The sequence below is a fragment of the Diadema setosum genome, chromosome 17 (genome assembly GCF_964275005.1).
Source record: "Diadema setosum chromosome 17, eeDiaSeto1, whole genome shotgun sequence".
In the NCBI taxonomy this organism is placed as follows: Eukaryota; Metazoa; Echinodermata; class Echinoidea; order Diadematoida; family Diadematidae; genus Diadema; species Diadema setosum.
Window position 1 is genome coordinate 30,410,919 of NC_092701.1, and position 20,596 is coordinate 30,431,514.

Genomic DNA, 20,596 nt, shown 5'->3' on the forward strand with positions numbered 1-20,596 from the left:
CGATATTTACCACGTAGAAATTAAGCTTTTTCGTCGATAGTTGTTGATTAATCCTTTTTTTTTTTCTATCGTGATTCCTGTAGGTATAGTAATTCTATACTCGCATCAACGATCCGTAAAAGTCATATTATGTATATTTTATTCATATCTGCCTTTTCTATTATACAAGTGTATTTCTGTCGCTTATGAATGTTATCATTACATTGTATAATCATCACTGAAACGGTAATCATTTTATGATATCTATGAAATCATTGCGGAAGAATGATCGTAGTCTTATGATAATAATACCATTACAATACTGGTACACCATTACTACTGGTACCTGGTACTACTTATACTTCTACTGCTGCTGCTGCAGTATACTTAGAGTCATGCTGATTAAAATATGATATATATGAAATAACATCAATGATGTAATGATAAAAATGATGACTTCATATTTATCTGTATTTTAGGACCTGGATCGGAATTATACATGCAGCATATGGAGCAAGCGGTTTGACACTTCGAACGAAGTGATCAAGGATTATATGGAGGCTTGTAGCGAAAGTAAGGACGAAGATAAGTAACAAAGCTGTTCGGGCGATGTCTATCTTTTTCTTCGAACATCTGTTTTTGCTACTGTCCTACATATATTTACTCGTACACTCTTATAAAGGAAAAGTTCACCTTCATAGACATGTGGGTTGAGTGAATGCAGCATCAAAAGGAGAACACATGTATTAGTGAAAGTTTGAAGAAAACTGGACAATCCGTTCGTAAGTTATAAATTTTAAAGTTTCTGCTCCGTCACGGCTGGATGAGAAGACTGTACCTTGTAATGTCACATGACTTGTGTACAACGATATAAAGAAAGGCTAAATAAAATTCAACATATTTTCGCTTTTCTCGCATAACAAAAGAATACTCGACTTTTCTCTTTTCAGAAGCAGGGGAATAATATTACACTTAACATACTTCAGTGACATGTCGAAGAAATGTGCACTTTATTCAAAAAGTAAAGTTTTGTGAAATTCTCTTTTTATTTTCCTTAGGCATGTGGCATCATACACTGCAGTAGTCTTATCATCCAGCAGTGACTGCACAGGTATTTTAAAAATTCATAACTTTGGAATGGATTGTCCGATTTTCCCTAAACTTTCACTCACGTGTCCTACTGATAATATGATTTTGTTGCATTCACTCAATCCACGCCAATATGAAGGTGGACTCGTCCTTTAATCATCAGGCATTATACACACACTGTTCGTTGAAAGCCTCTTTATCAGCGTTTTCCATTCTGTTCTAATCAAGGTTCATGATCCTGACCATGTTGAAGTGTCTTTCCATGCACCCTTTGGATTACATTCCTTGATTTGGTCCCCCAAATGTTTTCTGGGGCGACCGATTCATTTCCCATTAAGATGATTATCTTCATTCAGTTCTTGCTAAGCTGGAAAACATTCTGCAGTTAGTTATAAAACTGCATATTGAATGAACTGACGTGAGACCATGAAATTATTCTTCTGACTGCCCAGTGTAAATAGCAAATATATTGTAATAACTTCTACTCTGTGTAATAAGTTCTACATCCACACATTTCATTTTATTTTTCATTTTATTTTATTCGATTTCATTTTTTTTTGCCCATATAGTCTATTTTAATATTGGATCACACTGAAAAAGTGTGTTTTTCTTTTTGGTATAGCTTCTGCGTCTACATTAACTATATTCTAACGTTTAGTCTGGAATTGCCTTCACTATAGCCTCAATGTTTCCAATGTCTTTCTTTGCATTTCTTCTCGTTTGGTATAGTGTCAAAAACCTTCAAGTCAAGGGATTGGTGTTCGAGCGCAACTAGATGTACGGTATGGGCCAAGGGATCGGCAAAAATGGACATATTTTTGCCAAAGGATGTAAAAAAAGGTACACATTGTATGTATTTTGATTATTGAACTGGGTTCTGGTATTTTGTTTCTGTTGTTCTTTGTTGATTGTTATTGTACAAAATATGATCTAAAATGCCTTTAGTATATCTTTTGTTCTATAAAATCCCACGACTGACGGAGAATTGCACACCCTGTGTACGGTAAGTTTTGTAAATATACCAATGATGTGATTCTAATCGTATAAAAGTACCTTCCCATTATACAGAAAAATAAAGTTGAAATGTATGTGTATGAGTGTCTGTCTCTGTGTGTTAGCAATGGAGTAATTAATGTACAATTAAATATTGGAGACTTTTATTGAAATAACCAAGTGACTCCTGTTGGTTACCTTAAGCGCGTCATGACTGAAATAGACCTTTTGTGCCGATGAGGTATAAATATTTCTACATTTATCGGCAACTCTTCGTAAGAAAGAAGTAATCGCATTTTTTTTCCAGTTAGCAGCACATTCAGCAAAGTGTAATTCAAATTTCCAACGTATGCTACTGCCACTACAAAGGGGAAAAAGTTTGATGTACAGTTAAAAAGCTCAATGAACAGTCACGAAAAAGATATTTCTGTTCCCTTGCACCTTTCCATCTTTATATTGATTTCAAAAGAACAAAATGTTACATATGACTAATACCGACAAGGGGAATGCTGTGCTTTGAAATGAAAAGACATAGTTATACGCCGGGACTGACAGTTTGTCCCTGTAAAAGTTTATTAAACAGTGTGTCATGCTCCTATTAATACAGGTGGACAAAGTGAGCACTCTTGTTGCATGAAAGCTTGATTTGTGTGTGATTGCAACGTGGATCAAACTCAAGTATACTTTTTTAATCTTTTTTTTTTTTAGTAGAATTTTCATCTTAAGTTTATTTCGAGAGTTGCCATCAATTGTATATTTTTTTTTAATGTAACAGACCCAAGCAAAATGTTTATTCCGTCAAATTTTATTTGTTTTCATGCTGACGATCAAACTTTTGTGTGGGTATTAAACGCCAAAAGTTTGCTTTCATCCTTAATTGTAATAGTTTTTTTTTTCTCTCACCTTGGAGATGAATGATAAAGTTTAAATTGTCTTTATCATGATTTTGAATAAATCACTTTCTCTTGACCAAAGTTACATGAATATCTGACCACCAGTCACTTTCCGCATTGTTTACTGTTCTGTAAAAAGAAAAGTGTGTATTATCGTAGGGGCCTACACAACGATATTTTTTTTTTTTTTTTTTGTGCCCTCAGTTATAGTTAGGCAAATTCATTGCTTGATTTCTTGTTTGCTATCCCATTTTGATGTCACAGACGCTCCGGTAATGCTCTTCATACATGGTGGCTATTGGCAAGAGGAGTCTGTGACGTAAGATTTTGTTACCCTATTCAAGCAAATAAACAGCAAACAGACAGGACAACACGATGTGTATTATATCTATCGCTCATGCAAACAGTATTTTAGGGAGAATTGGATTTCGTCTTGCTGCTGCTAACTGTGAAACTATATGACCCCATGAACCTTTTCAGACACTTATCCAATGCAAAAATATTTCTTTATCTATCTTCTCCGTCTCGCTTTCTCCTATCTTTCATAATTATCACAGCAGTCTACCAATGAATGCCGGAAATGTTTGGAAAATGGAACCATGACTGAAAGTTAATCTTTTGTTCTTATTCTAAATTAGCGTTTATCATCCTACTACAGGGTGTGTAGAAATATGCTGCAGAGTGTCGTATATTGAGGGAACACAGCAAACAGTTCTTATATGATGAGAATTCATCTTTAAAGGAGCTACAGTAGACCTCGCCTAAGCAACGGCGTAAATCCGTACTGAGGAGTGGGGGGGATGACTGGCGATAGTCACCATCACCACGATTACAAGCCCATAACCGGACAGGCGCAGCCCTGGGGGGGGGGGGGGGGGGAAGCTTGCCCCCCCCCCACACACACACACACTTTACAGGGATCAAACAAATGTCCCACTCTTTTCCATGCAAAGTGGGAGGGAAGTGGCAGCAAAATATGACGACTTTTTGTTCTTGTTTTTGTTTTTTTGTTTTTCCTTGTCAGTCAGACCTTAAAAGTATGAAGACTTTTTTATTGTTGTTTCTCTTGTCTTTTGATGTTCTTTCTTCTTGACTGACAGGCGATTTTGCCCCCCCCCCCTTTCAAAAACGTAGCGCAGCCCTGAATAATACCCAAATAAATTCAATAAAATGCTAATAAGGATATCCATTCTTGAATAACGTAGTAGATAGTTTCCTGTAGCTATTAATAAATTGTATTCTTCAATTTTCTTGATTTAAGTCAGTAAGCAATCATCACAGAGGCATCGTTCCGTTTTAATGATGGGCAGGGGAAGGACTTTGAGTTTGAATATCTGTGTGAGGGAGCGGAGCGGCCTAGCGGGGGGAGGGTGTAGGGGGAGGGGGGTATCCCCCTCCCACACGAAGAAAATTGGCTTTTCAGACCTCAAATTCAGCGATCTGGTGCACACTTTTGTGAAATTTGGGATTTTTTCCTATAAAAAACAAGTAGAAAAAGAAATATTCATAGATAATTGAATGACTAACATCGTGGTATTTCAGCTCTTGCTCCGCCTGTGCGACATCACTGTGAAGGCCTAAATAGTGGGGCCTATCACCGGCGTAGCCAGGATTTGATCTTAGGGGGAGCGATAAGATGCGAAGGAGCGATGCGAGCGAGGGGGGAGGGTGTGGAGGGGGGTTTCCCCCTCCCCAGTGAGAACTTTTGCATATTGATGTTGTAAATGGTACAATTTGATTCATTTTCTTTTTTTGCGTGTTCTATCGACTTGAAACAGTCCAACATGTTTAAGGTAGCAGTACATTTTATGAAGATTATTATTTAACAATTTTGCCTGTAAAATGGTATCATTTAGAGAAACTTCTTGTCGTAATTCTTACACTGAAGACCATGAACGCGATCATGAATTTTGACATTGTACAGTCCAAAAGCGGCCGTTTGTAGCTATTTTTTTTTTTTTTTTCGCTTTGGAAATTAAGGGGGCGCACCGGGCGCATTTGCTGGCAATTTAATACTGGCAGCAACATCAGGAGAATGACATAACGATTAAATGCGAGCGAGCGAAGCGAGCGAGCTGAAAATTGTGACACTTTACAGTCCCCAAAACTGCCGTTTGTAGCTACATTTTTTCGCTTTGAAAATTAAGGGGGGGGGGGGGGCACCGGGCGCAACTGCTGGCAATTACCCGGCAGCAACATCAGGAGAATAGCATAGCGATTAAATGCGAGCGAGCGAAGCAAGCGAGCTTGAAAATTTTTACATTGTACAGTCCCAAAACGGCAGTTTGTAGCTATATTTTTTCGCCTAAAGGAAATTAAGGGGGGGTGGGGGCGCACCGGGCGCAACTGCTGACAATTACTTGCAGCAACATCAGGAGAATGACCTAACGATTAAATGCGAGCGAGCTTGAAAATTTTTGACATTTCACAGTCCAAAAACTGCCGTTTGTAGCTATATCTTTTCGCTTTGAAAAATAAGGGGGGGGGGGGCGCACCGAGTGCAACTGCTGGTAATTACCCGGCAGCAACATCAGGAGAATGGCATGACGATTAAGTGCGAGCGAGCGAAGCGAGCGAGCCTGAAAATTTTGACATTTTACAATCCAAAAACTGCCGTTTGTAGCTGTATTTTTTTCGCTTAGGAAATTAAGGGGTGGGGGCGCACCGGGCGCAACTGCTGGCAATTACTGGTAGCAACATCAGGAGAATGACTTAACGATTAAATGCGATCAGGGAGGTGTTTCTCTTCCCACCTCCCTGATGCGAGCGAGCTTGAAAATTTTGACATCTTACAGTCCCCAAACTGCCGTTTGTAGCTATATTTTTTTTCGCTTTGAAAAAATAAGGGGGGGGGGCGCACCGGGCGCAACTGCTGGCAATTACCCGGCAGCAACATCAGGAGAATGGCATGACGATTCAATGCGAGCGTGCGAAGCGAGCGAGCTTGAAAATTTTGACATTTAACAGTCCAAAAAACTGCCGTTTGGTTAATAGGTCTGAACCATTAATCTAAAGCAATGTTCATTAGAATTAAAGGAGGTACTTGCATAAATTATGCAAAATATGGGAATCGACATCCGTTCCTTTGTTTTTTTCTGGAGGCAAACGAGGTGTACTAACTGGCAAATATGAGCCAATATGGAGAGGGTAAATGCGTTGCAATTCCTACGACTGAAACTCGTACAAGGATGTTAACGAACTCGTTTGTTATCTAGATCTTAATTGGGTATCTTATGCGGAGCTCGACGTGAGTCGTATCGCGCTCGGCATGGTGCACTCGTTCACGCCTACGTCCATGGCCCTACAGACTGTGTTGCTCAAGGAGGTGGGAAGAGCACCTCCCTGGTTGAATGCAAGCTGGTTGCCTGTAGTGTGGCTACGATAGTAGTTCAACATCCGAAGCATGCATTACGGTCGATATTGCTTTACATGCATTCAGTGGCGTATCTAGGGAAAACGGCGCCCGGGGCAAGCGAGAAAATTGCGCCCTTAATTTCTGAAAAGTGTTTAACCCCAAACCCATCCCGGTAGGGACTTTAAAGAAAGTCCATATGATATGCTTTTCAAGAACTTAAAAGGGGTCATTTTGAGGGTGATTTAAATGTAATGAATTTTGATAAATTTTGGCGAGCGAGCGCAGCGAGCGAGCCGAAAATTTTTGTATTTCAGCTTACAAAAATGGAATTCTTGTCATTTTTTGCTTATTAAATCTTACAATTCTAATCAAGATATAGTGACGGCCTTATAGATAACGATTTATACCAACAAGCTGAGGACTTTAAAAATACCCTAAATACGCGCGAGTGAGCCGAAATTTGTATAGGCCTATTTCCGCATTATCATCACGTTTTGTTCTTATCTCTTTTTTTTTTTTCTTTGATAAATTTTGGCGAGCGAGCGCAGCGAGCGAGCCGAAAATTTTCGTATTTCATCTTACAAAACATGGAACTCTTGTCATTTTTTGCTTATTACATCTTACAATTTTAATCAAGATATAGTGACGGCCTTATAGATAACGATTTATACCAACAAACCGAGGACTTGGAAAAAATATTCCAAGTTAGTACGAGCGAGTGAGCCGAAATTTGTATATTTTCCGCGTCATCATTACGTTTTGTTCTTATCTTGTTTAATTTGGGTTTTTTTGCGCCCCCCCCCGTATGTTCGAAACCAATTGGCGATCGCTTCAGAACGAAAGAAATTGCAGCCGCTTCTTCGTGACATATTTTGCCTGCTAAATATAAAATGACAGGTGTGAACACAATAGACATTGTCATTTTGTCCGCGTCATCATCACGTTTTGTTCTTACCTTCTTTTTTTATATAAATTTTGGCGAGCGAGCGCAGCGAGCGAGCCGAAAATTTTTGTATTTCAGTTTACAGAACATGGAATTCTTGTGTGAACGCAATGAAAATTGTCATTTTGTCCGCGTCATCATCATGTTTTGTTTTATCTTCTTTGATTTGGTTTTCTGTCCACCCCCCCCCCCCCCCCCCACCATTCCCCCCCCCCCTTTCCGGGCGAGTTTGTTCTTCTTCTTCTGTTATTTTTTTTTCTTCTTCTTCGTTTTTTTTTTTTTTTTTTTTGCGCCCCCAAGGAGTGGCGCCCGGGGCAAGTGCCCCCCTTGCCCCCCCCCCTCCCCCCAGATACGCCACTGCATGCATTGGTATGCGAGAGAAGTACACGAGCGCTGCTAGCACTGTCCAGCAGTATATGCTCTCGTCACGAGGCGGGCGTGCGAACGTCATGGCTCATGCATTACAGATGTAGCCTATAACCTAGGTGGGGATGCAGCTGGTCTGATGCGACGAGACTACGAACAGTGGATGCGCGCGAATACACCGCCTATGAGCCAGTTGTTTGTCGTTGTTTTATTATTTTTTTTAATCGGTGGCAGTCCTCTTATACGAAAAAAAACAACAAAAAACTGCCACCGATCGTGGCGCCTAGCGGACGCGGTAGATGCGTCCACTGTTCGTAGTCTCGCCGCATCAGATGTATCGCTTGGCAAAGACAATTATCTTGTTGCATCATACGTTTAGCTTAACAGCAAATTACAAAAACAATAACTGCATTCTCCGCCTAGATTATAGGCTATGCAATAATCCATCATGCTGAAATCAATATCACCACATTTCTTTTTGTTTGTTTGTTTGTTTTTTTTTTGTTCCTACATCTTTTTCTTGGGAGAATTTCAGGGGGAGATATTTGTACAGGCCATCCCCCCCTCCTTCAAAAGTGGGGGGGATATATCCCCCCCATCCCCCCCGGGATTTACGCCCATGCGCCTAAGTCGACTTCGCATAAGTCGACAACTCGCTTAAGTCGACACAATAAAAAAAGTCCCGATTTTTGCCTTTGTTATTCCTTGAAAATTTCCTCGTCTTATAGTCGACATTTATAAGTCGACAACTCGCGTAAGTCGACCTGATTTTTCAGTGCCAACTGAGCTGAAATACGTGTTAATTCCCTCGTCTAAGTCGACATAATTTTTCGCTCAAAATCTTATCGCCATTCTCTGAAAAAGAATTGTTTTCCCGCTCCGATTCGCTGCGTTTCTACTCGGTAATTCGCTAGTGTACGGCGCGGTAGCGTTCGCGCCATGCGTCCATTGTCTTGTATGCCAGAGTATAGAAAGGACATACACTCATTTACACTGGAGCATTACATGTAGTACCCAAGACAGTTCACTTTACCCCTTTTCTCCCTCTCGTTTTTCTCAAAACGCACAAATTTTGCACACTTATATGTCCCAGTAGGTACATGTATTCATTATCCGAACATGAAATAGGTGTTTTTGTAAATCCGAATATTCTAACGCTGATTATTCCGAAGCGGTATTAAAACCAGGGCCCTTTCTAAAAAGATTTATTACAATGCAATGATGCAACTCAAAAAATCAAATGCAGGTGATATCAAATCACACGCAACTTTTGCATTTAAACGCAATTGCGTTGCTAAAAAGATTTGCGTTTGATAATCATATGAAACTAGAAAATAGTTACGAACCTGAAACTCAATTGCGTTTACACGCAACTCTAAAAATCAAATGCAAGTCCATCAAATCACACGCAACGATGTATTTAAACGCAAGAGCGTTGCAGAGAAGACTTGCGGTTTTTGTACGAAACTAGAAACTGCGTTTAAATAAATCTCTATACATCTACGGAAATGACGGAAGTGCGTTATTGTTGAAAAGACTTGCATTACTTTTTTCATTTCGTAAGCAAAATTAAAAATTAAACGCAACTCTGAAAATCAAATGCAGGTCCATCAAAACACATGGCACGCTGAAAAGACTTGCGTTTGATAATCACACGAAACTAGAAAATTGTAGGAAACTTAAACTCAATTGCGTTTAAACGCAACACTAAAAATCAAATGCAAGTCCATCAAATCGCACGGAACGCTGAAAGACTTGCGTTTGATAATCATACGAAACTAGAAAATTGTAGGGAACTTTTTTTAACTCAATTGCGTTTAAACGCAACTCTAAAAATCAAATGCAAGTCCATCATATCGCTGTATTTAAACGCAAGTGCGTTGCAGAGAAGACTTGCGGTTTTTGTACGAAACTATAAGAAATTGTGTTTAAACGCATCTCTAACATGTCTAAACATCTACGGAAGTGTGTTATTGTTCAAAAGACTTGCATTATTTTTTATTTCGTGAACAAAATTACAAATTAAATGCAACTGTATGCAAATTGTCGGGAACTTTTTTTTTTTTTTAACTCGCGTTTAAACGCAACTCTGAAAATCAAATGCAAGTCCATCAAAACACATGGCACGCTGAAAAGACTTGCGTTTGATAATCACACGAAACTAGAAAATTGTAGGAAACTTAAACTCAATTGCGTTTAAACGCAACACTAACAATCAAATGCAAGTCCATCAAATCACACGGAACGCTGAAAGACTTGCGTTTGATAATCACACGATACTAGAAAATTGTAGGGAACTTTTTTTTTTAAAACTCAATTGCGTTTAAACGCAACTCTAAAAATCAAATGCAAGTCCATCAAATCATGTAACGCTGTATTCAAACGTAAGAGCGTTGCAGAGAAGACTTGCGGACTGCTTGCGGTTTTTGTACGAAACTATAAGAAATTGCGTTTAAACGCATCTCTAAACATCTACGGAAGTGTGTTATTGTTTAAAAGACTTATCGTAAGCAAAATAAAAAATTAAACGCAATTCTGAAAATCAAATACAAGTCCATCAAATCACACGGAACGCTGAAAAGACTTGCGTTTGATAATAACACAAAACTAGAAAATTGTATGAAATTTAATCTCAATTGCGTTTAAACGCAACTCTAAAAATCAAATGCAAATCTGTTTTTAAAACGCAAGAGCGTTGCAGAAAAGACTTGCGGTTCTTGTCCGAAACTAGAAACTGCGTTTAAACGCATAAAAATGTACGGAAGTGCGTTATTGTTGAAAAGGCTCGCATTATTTTTTATTTCGCAACGGAACTTTCGCCGTGACCGAACTTAGTTTGCACTTGCAGGGGAAAGACATCGCAACATTTACACGTTTCAAACTACCGAAACGTATGCTGCTTCACAAAATGTCAATGAAAAAAAATGATAACGAATTATTGTTAAAGTTCGCTATGTTTTAAATCTCAGTCCAAAGTTAAATTAGTCCGACAATGGTAAGAGGTTTGTTTTTACGAAGGTTTAGTAGTCCGAAAGATGTCGTTTTCGGATGAACAAACTTTTCTTCTTCTTTTTATTTCAGACAGGCCCGCGCCGTACAGAGCGGTAGTTAAAATGTTGCGAATCGGAGCGCGAGAACAATTCATTTTTAGAATATGGCAATACAAATTTAAGCAGAACAAATGGCGATTTAGGGAAGGAAAATCACACGTATTTCAACTCAGTCGGCACTGAAAAATAATCTCGACAGAATCATGCGAAATCACACGCATATCTTCCCAGCAACGCACTTGAATTTTAAATCGCAAAGTTTAATTCAATTTTGGGGAATTTGCCTTTGATATTTCAAATCAAGTTTAGTGTCTAGAAACGGGCCTAGGTTTCCGATCCCGCTCTCTCAAAATCTCTCTAGAGATTTGGGAATTGTGCATTGTCGTTACTAACCCGCGCAAGATTTATGCATGAACTAAAACATTATTGTTACTCATGCCAGTAGGCATGTTTTGGCGGCAAAAGGAGTAAGATATATGGGTAGCGATCCGCATCGTGATCCAAATCTTACTCTGCACAGGGGAAATTAGTTTTCATTTATAAGTCGACAAAATGTCGACTTACGCGTAAGTCATTTCGCGTAAGTCGACGTGTTTTGCTCAGTCCCGATTATGTCGACTTACGCGAGGTTGACTGTATTTCCTGATCACTTCACTAAAAAGTCAATGGCCATTCATGTCCATAAACCTATCTCATGTACACGTTAAGTGCTAACCGTTTGGACTAATTACTTCTAATTTTCTTGCACATACCGGCAGTCAACTCGTATGTAGCCTCCTCTAGAGCATTTGATTTTTTTCTATCATGTTCCTATGGAAGAAGAAAATGAAATAAATTGATTTGAATTGAATTTAAAAGGTCATTAATGGCTCCAAGTAATCTTTGCGTCCCTATATAAAGTCCCCAGGGTAAAGGTACTCTGCGATGTATATTTTCCCATTGCTTTGTCATTCGGAAGGGTTTGTGTAGGGACTGAAATCGTATATCTAGTGTAAAGTTAAGTTGTAACTGCTGCGACTATCGTATGCCTCAAATTTATTGATATTTTTCTCTCTAGTAATCTAGAAATAAGCTGCTCCACCCATAATACGGAAAAATTAAAATGTTGGTAATGCTGTTTGCATGCTGTGTCGCTATATCAGACAAGCTGTGGAAAATCTGAAAAGTTGGTAAGAAAATCTGGAAAGTTTCTAGTTGGTCAGGATAATGTTTTTTTTTTTTTTGTACAATAATGTTTATGAACTTCGAGTAAAATCATGTTAGTGTTACGGTCTATTTTTGTTCTTCGCCTTGACAGCAAAGATATCCACGCCCATATTGCTGCCCCTCTTAACGAACATGCAGCGATAACTGTCACCGTGGGATACACGATGTCACCCACATGTGAGTTAATCCTTTTCCGCAAATCTGAGAATATGTGGTATAGATGTTCTTGACTGCAATACTGGAATAACAAGATCGGGTGAATACAATATGAAGAGTTTAAAGAATACAGGAATTGCAAGAACAGTACAATCTGTTGTTGTTGTTGTTGTTGTTGTTGTTGTTGTTTTTTTTTTTTGGGGGGGGGGGGGTGACCGGAATCTCGCGAAGTTATTTCCTTTATAGGTGTTTGTGTGCACTCAAGATGCTGCGTGTCATTTTTTTTTTCATTTACTAATGTTTCTATGTGCAAGATAAGATATAAGTAGAAGTTGTTTGATTACCATACAGTATGATTTGAGCACCCCCTCAAGAGAATATTACATGACCATTTCACTTATAAAAAACGCAATGGGGATCAACTCATCAGATTGTTTAATCGGACATAGCCTATGAATGCTTACTTCGATTTTTGGCAGGTTTTATACTTGGCGTCATGAAAATATCTCCCCCTAAAACTGCCAGACATATACACTCGTCATTGTTGAAAACAACAACGACAACAACAAACACACAACAAGAACAAAATAGACCGTCGATTACACATTTAAAACATGCAAACGATATTTTTTCATTGTTATTGTTAGGTCTACTATTATCTCGTTCTAACCAATGTGATCGTTAATGAATTAACGAAGAAAAAATATAAAGCAGTAAGTGTTCTTCGCTGTTCAAAATTTGTACCGGTATACCACAGACGTCCTTATATCGCCAATGACAGTTTATTTGTTCGTATTCCGGATCTCTCGGACAACGCGCTTTTCATCATGAGGTATCCTTATTTCTGTTTTATATACTTGTGAAACTTTTACGATATTTCCACTAAAATCTCTGATATTTTCTGACAGAGAACATCATAAGAAAAAAAAAGCCCAAATAGGACAGAAATGCAACACACCTTTATTTCTTCGTCTATATTCTTTTTTCCAGGTTCACTTTTTGACATAGTGAAGGAAATCAGGCAGGCTATTGTGTTTGTTTCGGACAGATTTCCTGACAGCAGGTAAGCTCGTTCTTTGATGTTATCCTTTTCTTTTTCTCTCAAGTTAGAATATTCGATCGTTACGCGAACAGAAGATGAAATCTAAAATGTGCTTGTAAACTGATCTGTTGGCCAAGACAAGGAGCAGAACATAATTATGTATAGGAATTTGATTCTCGTTTTCAAGACAACGGTCATATAGGTGTACACTGACTTTTTTTTTCATGTTAGTTTATCAAAGGTCGATGGTGAAAAGGACTGCAAAGTAAATTTACAGTGCTTTATTCCTAAAACTGAAAGCGTGATGGAAAACTTAATTGAAAGTGTGATTTATGAAAATGATACAAATGGAGTCTCACGCGCTCATCACCATCTTTAAAGTACCTGTCACGTGGTTTACATTCATATCTCAGGGGAATATACGTATCTGGCCACTGTGCCGGAGGTCATCTTTCGGTTATGATGCTTTCCACTGATTGGTCAAGTATCCTGCCAGAGAAGCCTGACGTCATTAAAGGTGAATCAATGTGTGATGTAAAATCTCACTTAATTCGATTTGTATTTTGCATGACTTTTTTTTTTGTTTTTTGTGTGACTTATATCCTTGCTTCAAAAGCAAAATAGACCTCGATTTGTATTGATGTATGGCAGGAATCATCTTGAAAAAAAGAAGTGATCAGAAAGATGTCATACTCAAAATAAATAGCATGACCGCGAAAATGACAACAACACAGTGTCAAACATGCATTTCCGCACTGAAAGCTTGCAATTTGATGTGATATATAGTGTTTTAGATCACCAGCCAAACTTTCGGGTGGTACACAGACTGATAAACCGTCCTTACGCCCTCCCCCTCCCCCTCCCCCTCCCCTCCCCCCTCCCCGGACCTATATTTGATGACAATTTCAAACTGACGCGTATGTTACAATGCGTGACAATTCCAAGATGTAATTCCTTCTTTATTTCACATTGAATTTAAATGCTTCTCTTAGTCACGTCCAGCAATCTATATTCATTTTTACTTTTTTTTTTCGATAAGATTGGAATATAGTTACTGTTTTCAAAATGTTTTCAGCATTTTCAACTACATTGTAACGGTTGGGAACGATTCTCTGTTCAGGTGTATGTGCAATATCCGGCATATTTGACCTTCAACCTTTGGTGCGGACACACATCAACGACAAACTTTTGTTCACGACGTGAGTATGACAACACTTTGTGTGTCCAACTGTTCAATATAAGGCTGAACATGTGTAATGCCGTGTATTTGTCGTGGTACATAGCAACTGAGATTTAAATACAATCGAGTCGTTCAAGAGACTACGTTGCAAATTCATCTTAGTGAGTTGAATCGTAGATCAGATCATTTGAACTGATACATGTATAATGTTCTGTTGCACACGTTAGAGACTATAGACTATCCTCTTTTAAAATGTCATTCATGCTGCAAACTCACTCGTCACAAGAACGGATAGCCTAAATCGTGCAACTTTAATGAATTTTTCATATTGGTCAATAACCATGGCACTTTGCATGTTCAAAAAGATACTTGTAACTTTGACCACATAGATGGATGTCCGAACTTATGCAGGATTGCAAACAAACATCATTTGCTATTATTATTATTATTATTATTATTATTATTATTATTATTATTATTCTCAGTATTATCATCACTGATTTCATTATTGTTTTAATCATTATGACATATATTGTTCATGCAATATTCATATGCAGAGCGCCATGTGCCATAAAACCAAATGAGGACAGTTTGCTCAGTTTTCCTTCAAAGAAAAGTTCATCGGCATCGATTGCACTGCATTGCGTTGAGAAAGAAAAAAAAAATAATGCGCACTTTCCTTCGGAACAAACACACGATCATTTTTATAGTGTTCTCGTCGAACATGAGACAAAATCAAAATACGTATCCAATCATGTAATAGCTATGATTTATATGTGATATGTACACTTAGTGATATATTTTGGGTGTATTATATATATAATATATCAAATTCCACAATATGTATGCATATAAGTATCATACACAGCTATTGATATTTCGCATTTGTGTGTGTATCTTTCATATTATGCGCAATGAACACTCACGTTACAGCAATTCTTATTTTCTGCATAATGCTTCTCTATACTCGAAAGATCGTCTGCTTTCGCGTTAAGCCCGATGTTCATGGTGGATGCCATACCTGAAGCCAACCTCCGCATCAAAGTTCATCTCACAGTGGCCGAGTTTGATCCACCGGCATTCAACAAGCAGACAGAGGATTATTGCAAGGTGCTTATCACTATCCTGTCAGGCTGATAGGTCAGGGCTTCAACACTAAGGCCCTAATTCACGGAGGTGATATCTTTGTCCATGGTTTAAACCATGGACAAAGACCGTGGTTTTGTATGTGGTGCCAAGTGTCACATGGCCTATTTCGTTACGAAATCAGTCATTTTGTCGACGAAATGACCACGAAATGTTAACATTTCGTAACGAAATGAACATTTCGACACTTGGCGCCCCATACAAAACTATACGGTCTTTGTCCATGGTTTAAACCATGGACAAAGATTGTATCACCTCCGCGAATTCGGGCCTATGAGATGAATAAAACGGTCAAGTTGGACATGAAAATTGAAAAGGTGCAGTGTCTTAGATATCAATTATTGGTTAACGTGATCAAAAGAAAAAACAAAACAATTATTATTGCATCTGATTGAAAAATTGTCCTACTTGGACGTAAATGAATGTTGATGAGGGGCAATATGTACGTTGATGTAGAACAATTTTGTCAATCAGTTACAATTAAAAAAAAAACAACAGCTGGACGGAAGAATTTCATGAATTAAAAAAATATATATTAGAAATATCGATCGTGTGAGTAAAGGGTGAGAAGTGAAAATTCTTTACTAGAAAAGAGAAATAATATGAAATAGAAGATGAAGGTACATACACACTTAAAAAATTATAGCAATTCAAAAAAAAAAGGTGTTGAGAGGTATTGTCACAGAAAAGATGTAACTATTATGAAAACGACCTGCTGAATTGGAACATCAGGAACCCAACTCACACAGGTTTTGGCTTTTATGTTTCAGTCCAACGTGCTTTTGTCTCGTTTTCTTTTATTTACCAGGGGCCTGTTTCACTAATCTCTTCTAAAATCAAATCCCAAGTTCAGTTCAATCAATATTGGGGACAATTTTGTGATCAATCAGTCAACAGAAGTTAGGAACTGTTTCGCTAAGCCATTTGGGAACAATACCTTGCCCCACCATGCAACAGTTTAGAATATATCTTGATGTCAATATATCCTTCGCAACTAGATCTGACCTGGATATGTGTCCCAACTTTGGATTCATTGTTTGGATCGATATAGTTCGTTTGTTTGTGAAACAGGGCCCTGGTACTAGTTCGATTCTTTTTTCTTCGATTGTAACACATTACGTTACTTTAGTATTTTCTTGTTTTGATTTTCAATGTGAGTTTGACTAAGATTTTGCATGTACATTGTATTAAATTTGTATCCATTGTAAAGTGCAGAAGCAATTCATTGCTTAAATGTAATCATGGAGCTACTAAGTAGCTCCATGATGTAATCACGTAAAATCGAACGTATAGGCCTATTTCGACAACATTACAGCCGTGGCTTCGTATGGGGTCCCTGTGGACATTAGCACAGGGAATTTTGACCGGATGCATGAGAAACTCCAATATGGCCGCTGTGAAAGAGAACTGTGAAGAACGCCGCGCAAGTCCACATTTGCTTTTGTTTTGTTTTCTAATGAAAAAAAAAATGATATCTCTACAAATCATTTAATATTATATATATTGGCCTCAAAGGACTTGATATACACGATAAGTTCTTGACGTATACTCTGGCAACAAATTTATCTGTGCCAAAGGCAGACACGGCAGACCAGTATAACTCTTAAAATTATAAACTAAAGAAATACTGGAGAAACGTGCTCCAGAAATGTCAGACCTATAAAGATAAGTGGTATAGTATCTTGTCATATTCAAATGTGCGGAAGCTTATAAGAGTGCTACCGAGAAGACGAGATTATCCCTCGATTCTCGACGTCTTTAGGTTCGAGAAAGCGGGAAAGCGAGATCCGAGACTTGTCTTTTCGACTTCTCGGGTCCAAAAGGGCAAAAAGGCGAGATATGAGACCTCGTGTCCGAGAAGCGAGATCTCGTCATTTCGACCTCTCAGAAGCAAGGCACGATTATGAGATCCCGCCTCTTCGTTCCAACAATAAATCTTTAAAAAAGAGTGAAAGTACGACGAATGTGAATGCGTTATATTCGTTGAAATGTGGAATAATTCAAAACTGGAAGTATTTGATACGTAGTACACGTCGTTTATGGATGAAGTGCTTTATCGACTTTGAAATCTACCTTTCTCACCAGTTGCTGACTGCTAGGGGGATAGATGCGGTGGCAACCTTTCTACCCAACAGAGATCATTTCGACAAGATCAAGGAGATGCACGAGGCAGATTGTCCAGTCCAACAGGTGAGTTGTATTTATACCATGCTCTTATTCTGTGTACTTGTTTTTTTTTTTTTTTATGCCTCCGCCAACGAAGTGGCCGGAGGCATTATGTTTTCGGGTCGTCCGTCCGTCCGTCCGTCCGTCCGTCCGTACGTCTGTACGTCTGTACGTCCGTATACGTACGTCCGTCCGTCCCGTTTTGTTTTTATCGATATCTCAAGAACCGTGTGGTGGTTTTGCATCAAACTTGGTATGAGGGTATATCCTTGGGGGATGATACTTTGTGTGGATTTTAGAGTCACAGGGTCAAAGGTCAAAGGTCACAGGTTATTTTGTGAAAAAATTGAAATTTCATGTTTTTCTCCATATCTCGCAAATGGTTCAAGGTATCTTCATGGAACTTAGTATATATGCTTGTACCGATGGGCAGTGATTATCTAGGGAAGTTGGGGGTCATGGGTCAAAGGTCAGGGGTCAAAGGTCAAGGTCAACTCCTCAAAATATAACTACTTTCCTTATATTTATGCAATGCCTGAAGGACTTTTTTAAAACTTGATGTATGCATGTATAACCCAATATATATTCTGTGGGAAGCTTCTTGCCAAAAGGTCAAAGGTCAAAAAGGTCAAAGGTCAAGTGAAAGTGCTAAATTGCACTTTTTCCTCCATATCTCAAAAGTAATTTAAGGTATTGTCATGAAACTTACATATTTATGCATGTTCTACCTAATAGTGATTCTCTTTGGAACTGTGGGGTCAAAGGTCAAAGCCCAGGTTTCGATACTATTTTACCATTTGATACTGAAATTATACTTTTTCTCAATACCTTGAAAATTACTCAATGCATAAACTTGTAAAAGGGTCAAAAGTCAATTGAACGTCATCAGTTCCCCCAAATACCTGCGCTCTGACGTTTCAATCATTCATCCAATTGAACCTAGTTCTAGGAAAGTGAACATTCAGCACATTTGTGGCAAACCTGTCATTTTAATATTTTGCCAATTGTGTGAAACTGTCATCACACATTGTCAAGACATTGTACTATAGACCTATTAGGAGAACCATGCATTATGGCGGAGGCATACACCAGTCGCCGTATCGACATTTCTAGTTTTTGTTATATTACGGTATCTACCAATTCATTTGAATTGAATTGAATCTTATTCTTTGATGGCATACCTTTAACTTCCAGGGTGTTAGATTATGGATATACACTCCGTCCTTCACTTTGCTTGTGGATGTGTCATTTGGGGCTGGGTTGTCATCTCAGATGTGCATGAAATTTTGATCTTTTATTGAACGCTGGAGGTATCTTTGTTTCCTTTTTAAATGGACTGCTTTGAAAAAAATAAGTGTCAAAAGTGCTTTTACGATAATCAAACCAACAAATGTCCCTGATAGCTTTCCCTATAGTCTACTTCATGCTTGTGCTAATTGAGTTCAACACTTGGTCTTTAAGCCAGACCAAGGAAGTATCCAGATAATTTTGATTTAAAAAAAAAAAATGTGGCTAAAACCTTATCCGTTCTCTTGTTGTTGTTTTGTGTCTTAGGTTTTGCTGGGACTGATGAACCTTCGCTAAGCCGCTTCATTTATGTCGACAGCGGGAGAATAAAGACATCCATGCTGGAAGTCTTTTTTTAAATACTTTAAATAGGTGATTTTTCTCACCTTTCGGATCACAACAAAGTGTGATTACCGTTATGATACTGTACGACTCTGATAATCGAAGACAACAATACATTGCATTCAGTTTATGCAGTCCACTAGAATAAAGGTTGTGGTGGATGATTTTAGCGTATATAGGTATAAAGACGTTGCCTATTGTTGTATACAATGCACTTCCTAACCTAACAAAGAATCGATGATCATGCGTGGAAGTGAAATTTGCCATGTCAAATGATCAGATTGATCGGCCACACTAGTCTGTAATGAGGCCTATTCGACACGTTTTATTCGAGTTGGAAAATTTCGTCGTGCGATTCGCATAAACTCGGCGACGGTGGCATTTTTTTTCTCCTCGCATAATAATCATGTTGATCCCCAAGAACGTTTTCTTCGATAGTCCGTAATGTGTGGCTGCAACAATGTATGACGAGTTGATCGATTTAATTGGTCTAAGTCAAATGTCGTGTTGTGCATTATCGTCTTTTTGATCATGTTCATCTTTGTAGATTAACAATCATATCTGAAAGTGCCTTACTCTTCTTTCTATAGATAACAATATTAACCCTCATTATCATTTCGACTCCTCAAATGCTGCTTGCTTGAAGTACATGTATAATAGAGCAACTCCTCAGGGAGAATAAATCAATAATGCTATCGACAATGACAGTGGTGGATCCAGGTGGGGGCACATCGGGCGCGCCCCCTTTACTTTTTGTTAAACAAAAGAAATAAGAAGAAAAATGGAGGGGGGGGGGGGTGGTGTGCGCCCCCTACTAATTCTAAGGTGCCCGCTTTTACCGAATTCCTGGATCCGCCCCTTCAATGATATGAACGCCTTGAAATTTCATATATTCTTACGTTGTTTTTTTTTTAACAATATGACCGCAACAAGAAAACTGAATTGGCTTTAATAAAATTTGATTTTAAACTAGAAAACTATACAATTTTGTCGTCTGGTTATATAACTTGATCTAATGAAGAAAATTTTAACATGGTTCAATTATATCTTAAATTCCTCGACGAATAAAAAGAAAACTTTGTTGAAATTTGCAAGATCTGCTTGAAAGTGTGCTTGTTCGGTCCTGCTATATCTCTATCTCTTTGTACTTCCCTCATGCTGCAGCACGTCAATATCATTTGCTACACTTTGAGTATTTTTATTAGTGGAATTGTCGCATATAAGTTCTCATGATTGATCGCTATGTTTACGATTTGAATGATAGGTTTAGTTAGAAAAACCTATATCAATGTTTCCGAAAAGTTTTGTCAGAGTGATTTGAAAACTGTCATATACAGATAACAGTACAGTGCACTCCCATCATATCGAACACGGCTATAACAACATTTCGGATACAACGAAGT

At 38.3% G+C, this 20,596-nt stretch overlaps 1 protein-coding gene across 1 annotated transcript; it reads left to right on the forward strand.

Moving 5' to 3' along the window:
- Window positions 1-475: 475 nt before the first annotated feature.
- Window positions 476-20,215, forward strand: LOC140240988 (kynurenine formamidase-like). The gene is made up of 10 exons (XM_072320764.1): window positions 476-552; window positions 1,798-1,908; window positions 3,219-3,273; window positions 11,966-12,051; window positions 13,021-13,093; window positions 13,486-13,589; window positions 14,193-14,271; window positions 15,227-15,362; window positions 17,484-17,588; window positions 19,119-20,215. The coding sequence occupies exons 1-10, from the start codon at window positions 534-536 to the stop codon at window positions 19,146-19,148; spliced, it is 798 nt and encodes a 265-aa protein (XP_072176865.1). The 5' UTR covers window positions 476-533; the 3' UTR covers window positions 19,149-20,215.
- Window positions 20,216-20,596: the final 381 nt, after the last annotated feature.

What these genes read in the sequence shown, in the direction of transcription:
- LOC140240988 (XM_072320764.1), top strand. An exon ending in GAAGCCTGACGTCATTAAAG is followed by an intron (nt 13,590 to 14,192) that starts GTGAATCAATGT and finishes TTCTCTGTTCAG; the next exon opens with GTGTATGTGCAATATCCGGC. An exon ending in CAGATTGTCCAGTCCAACAG is followed by an intron (nt 17,589 to 19,118) that starts GTGAGTTGTATT and finishes TTTGTGTCTTAG; the next exon opens with GTTTTGCTGGGACTGATGAA.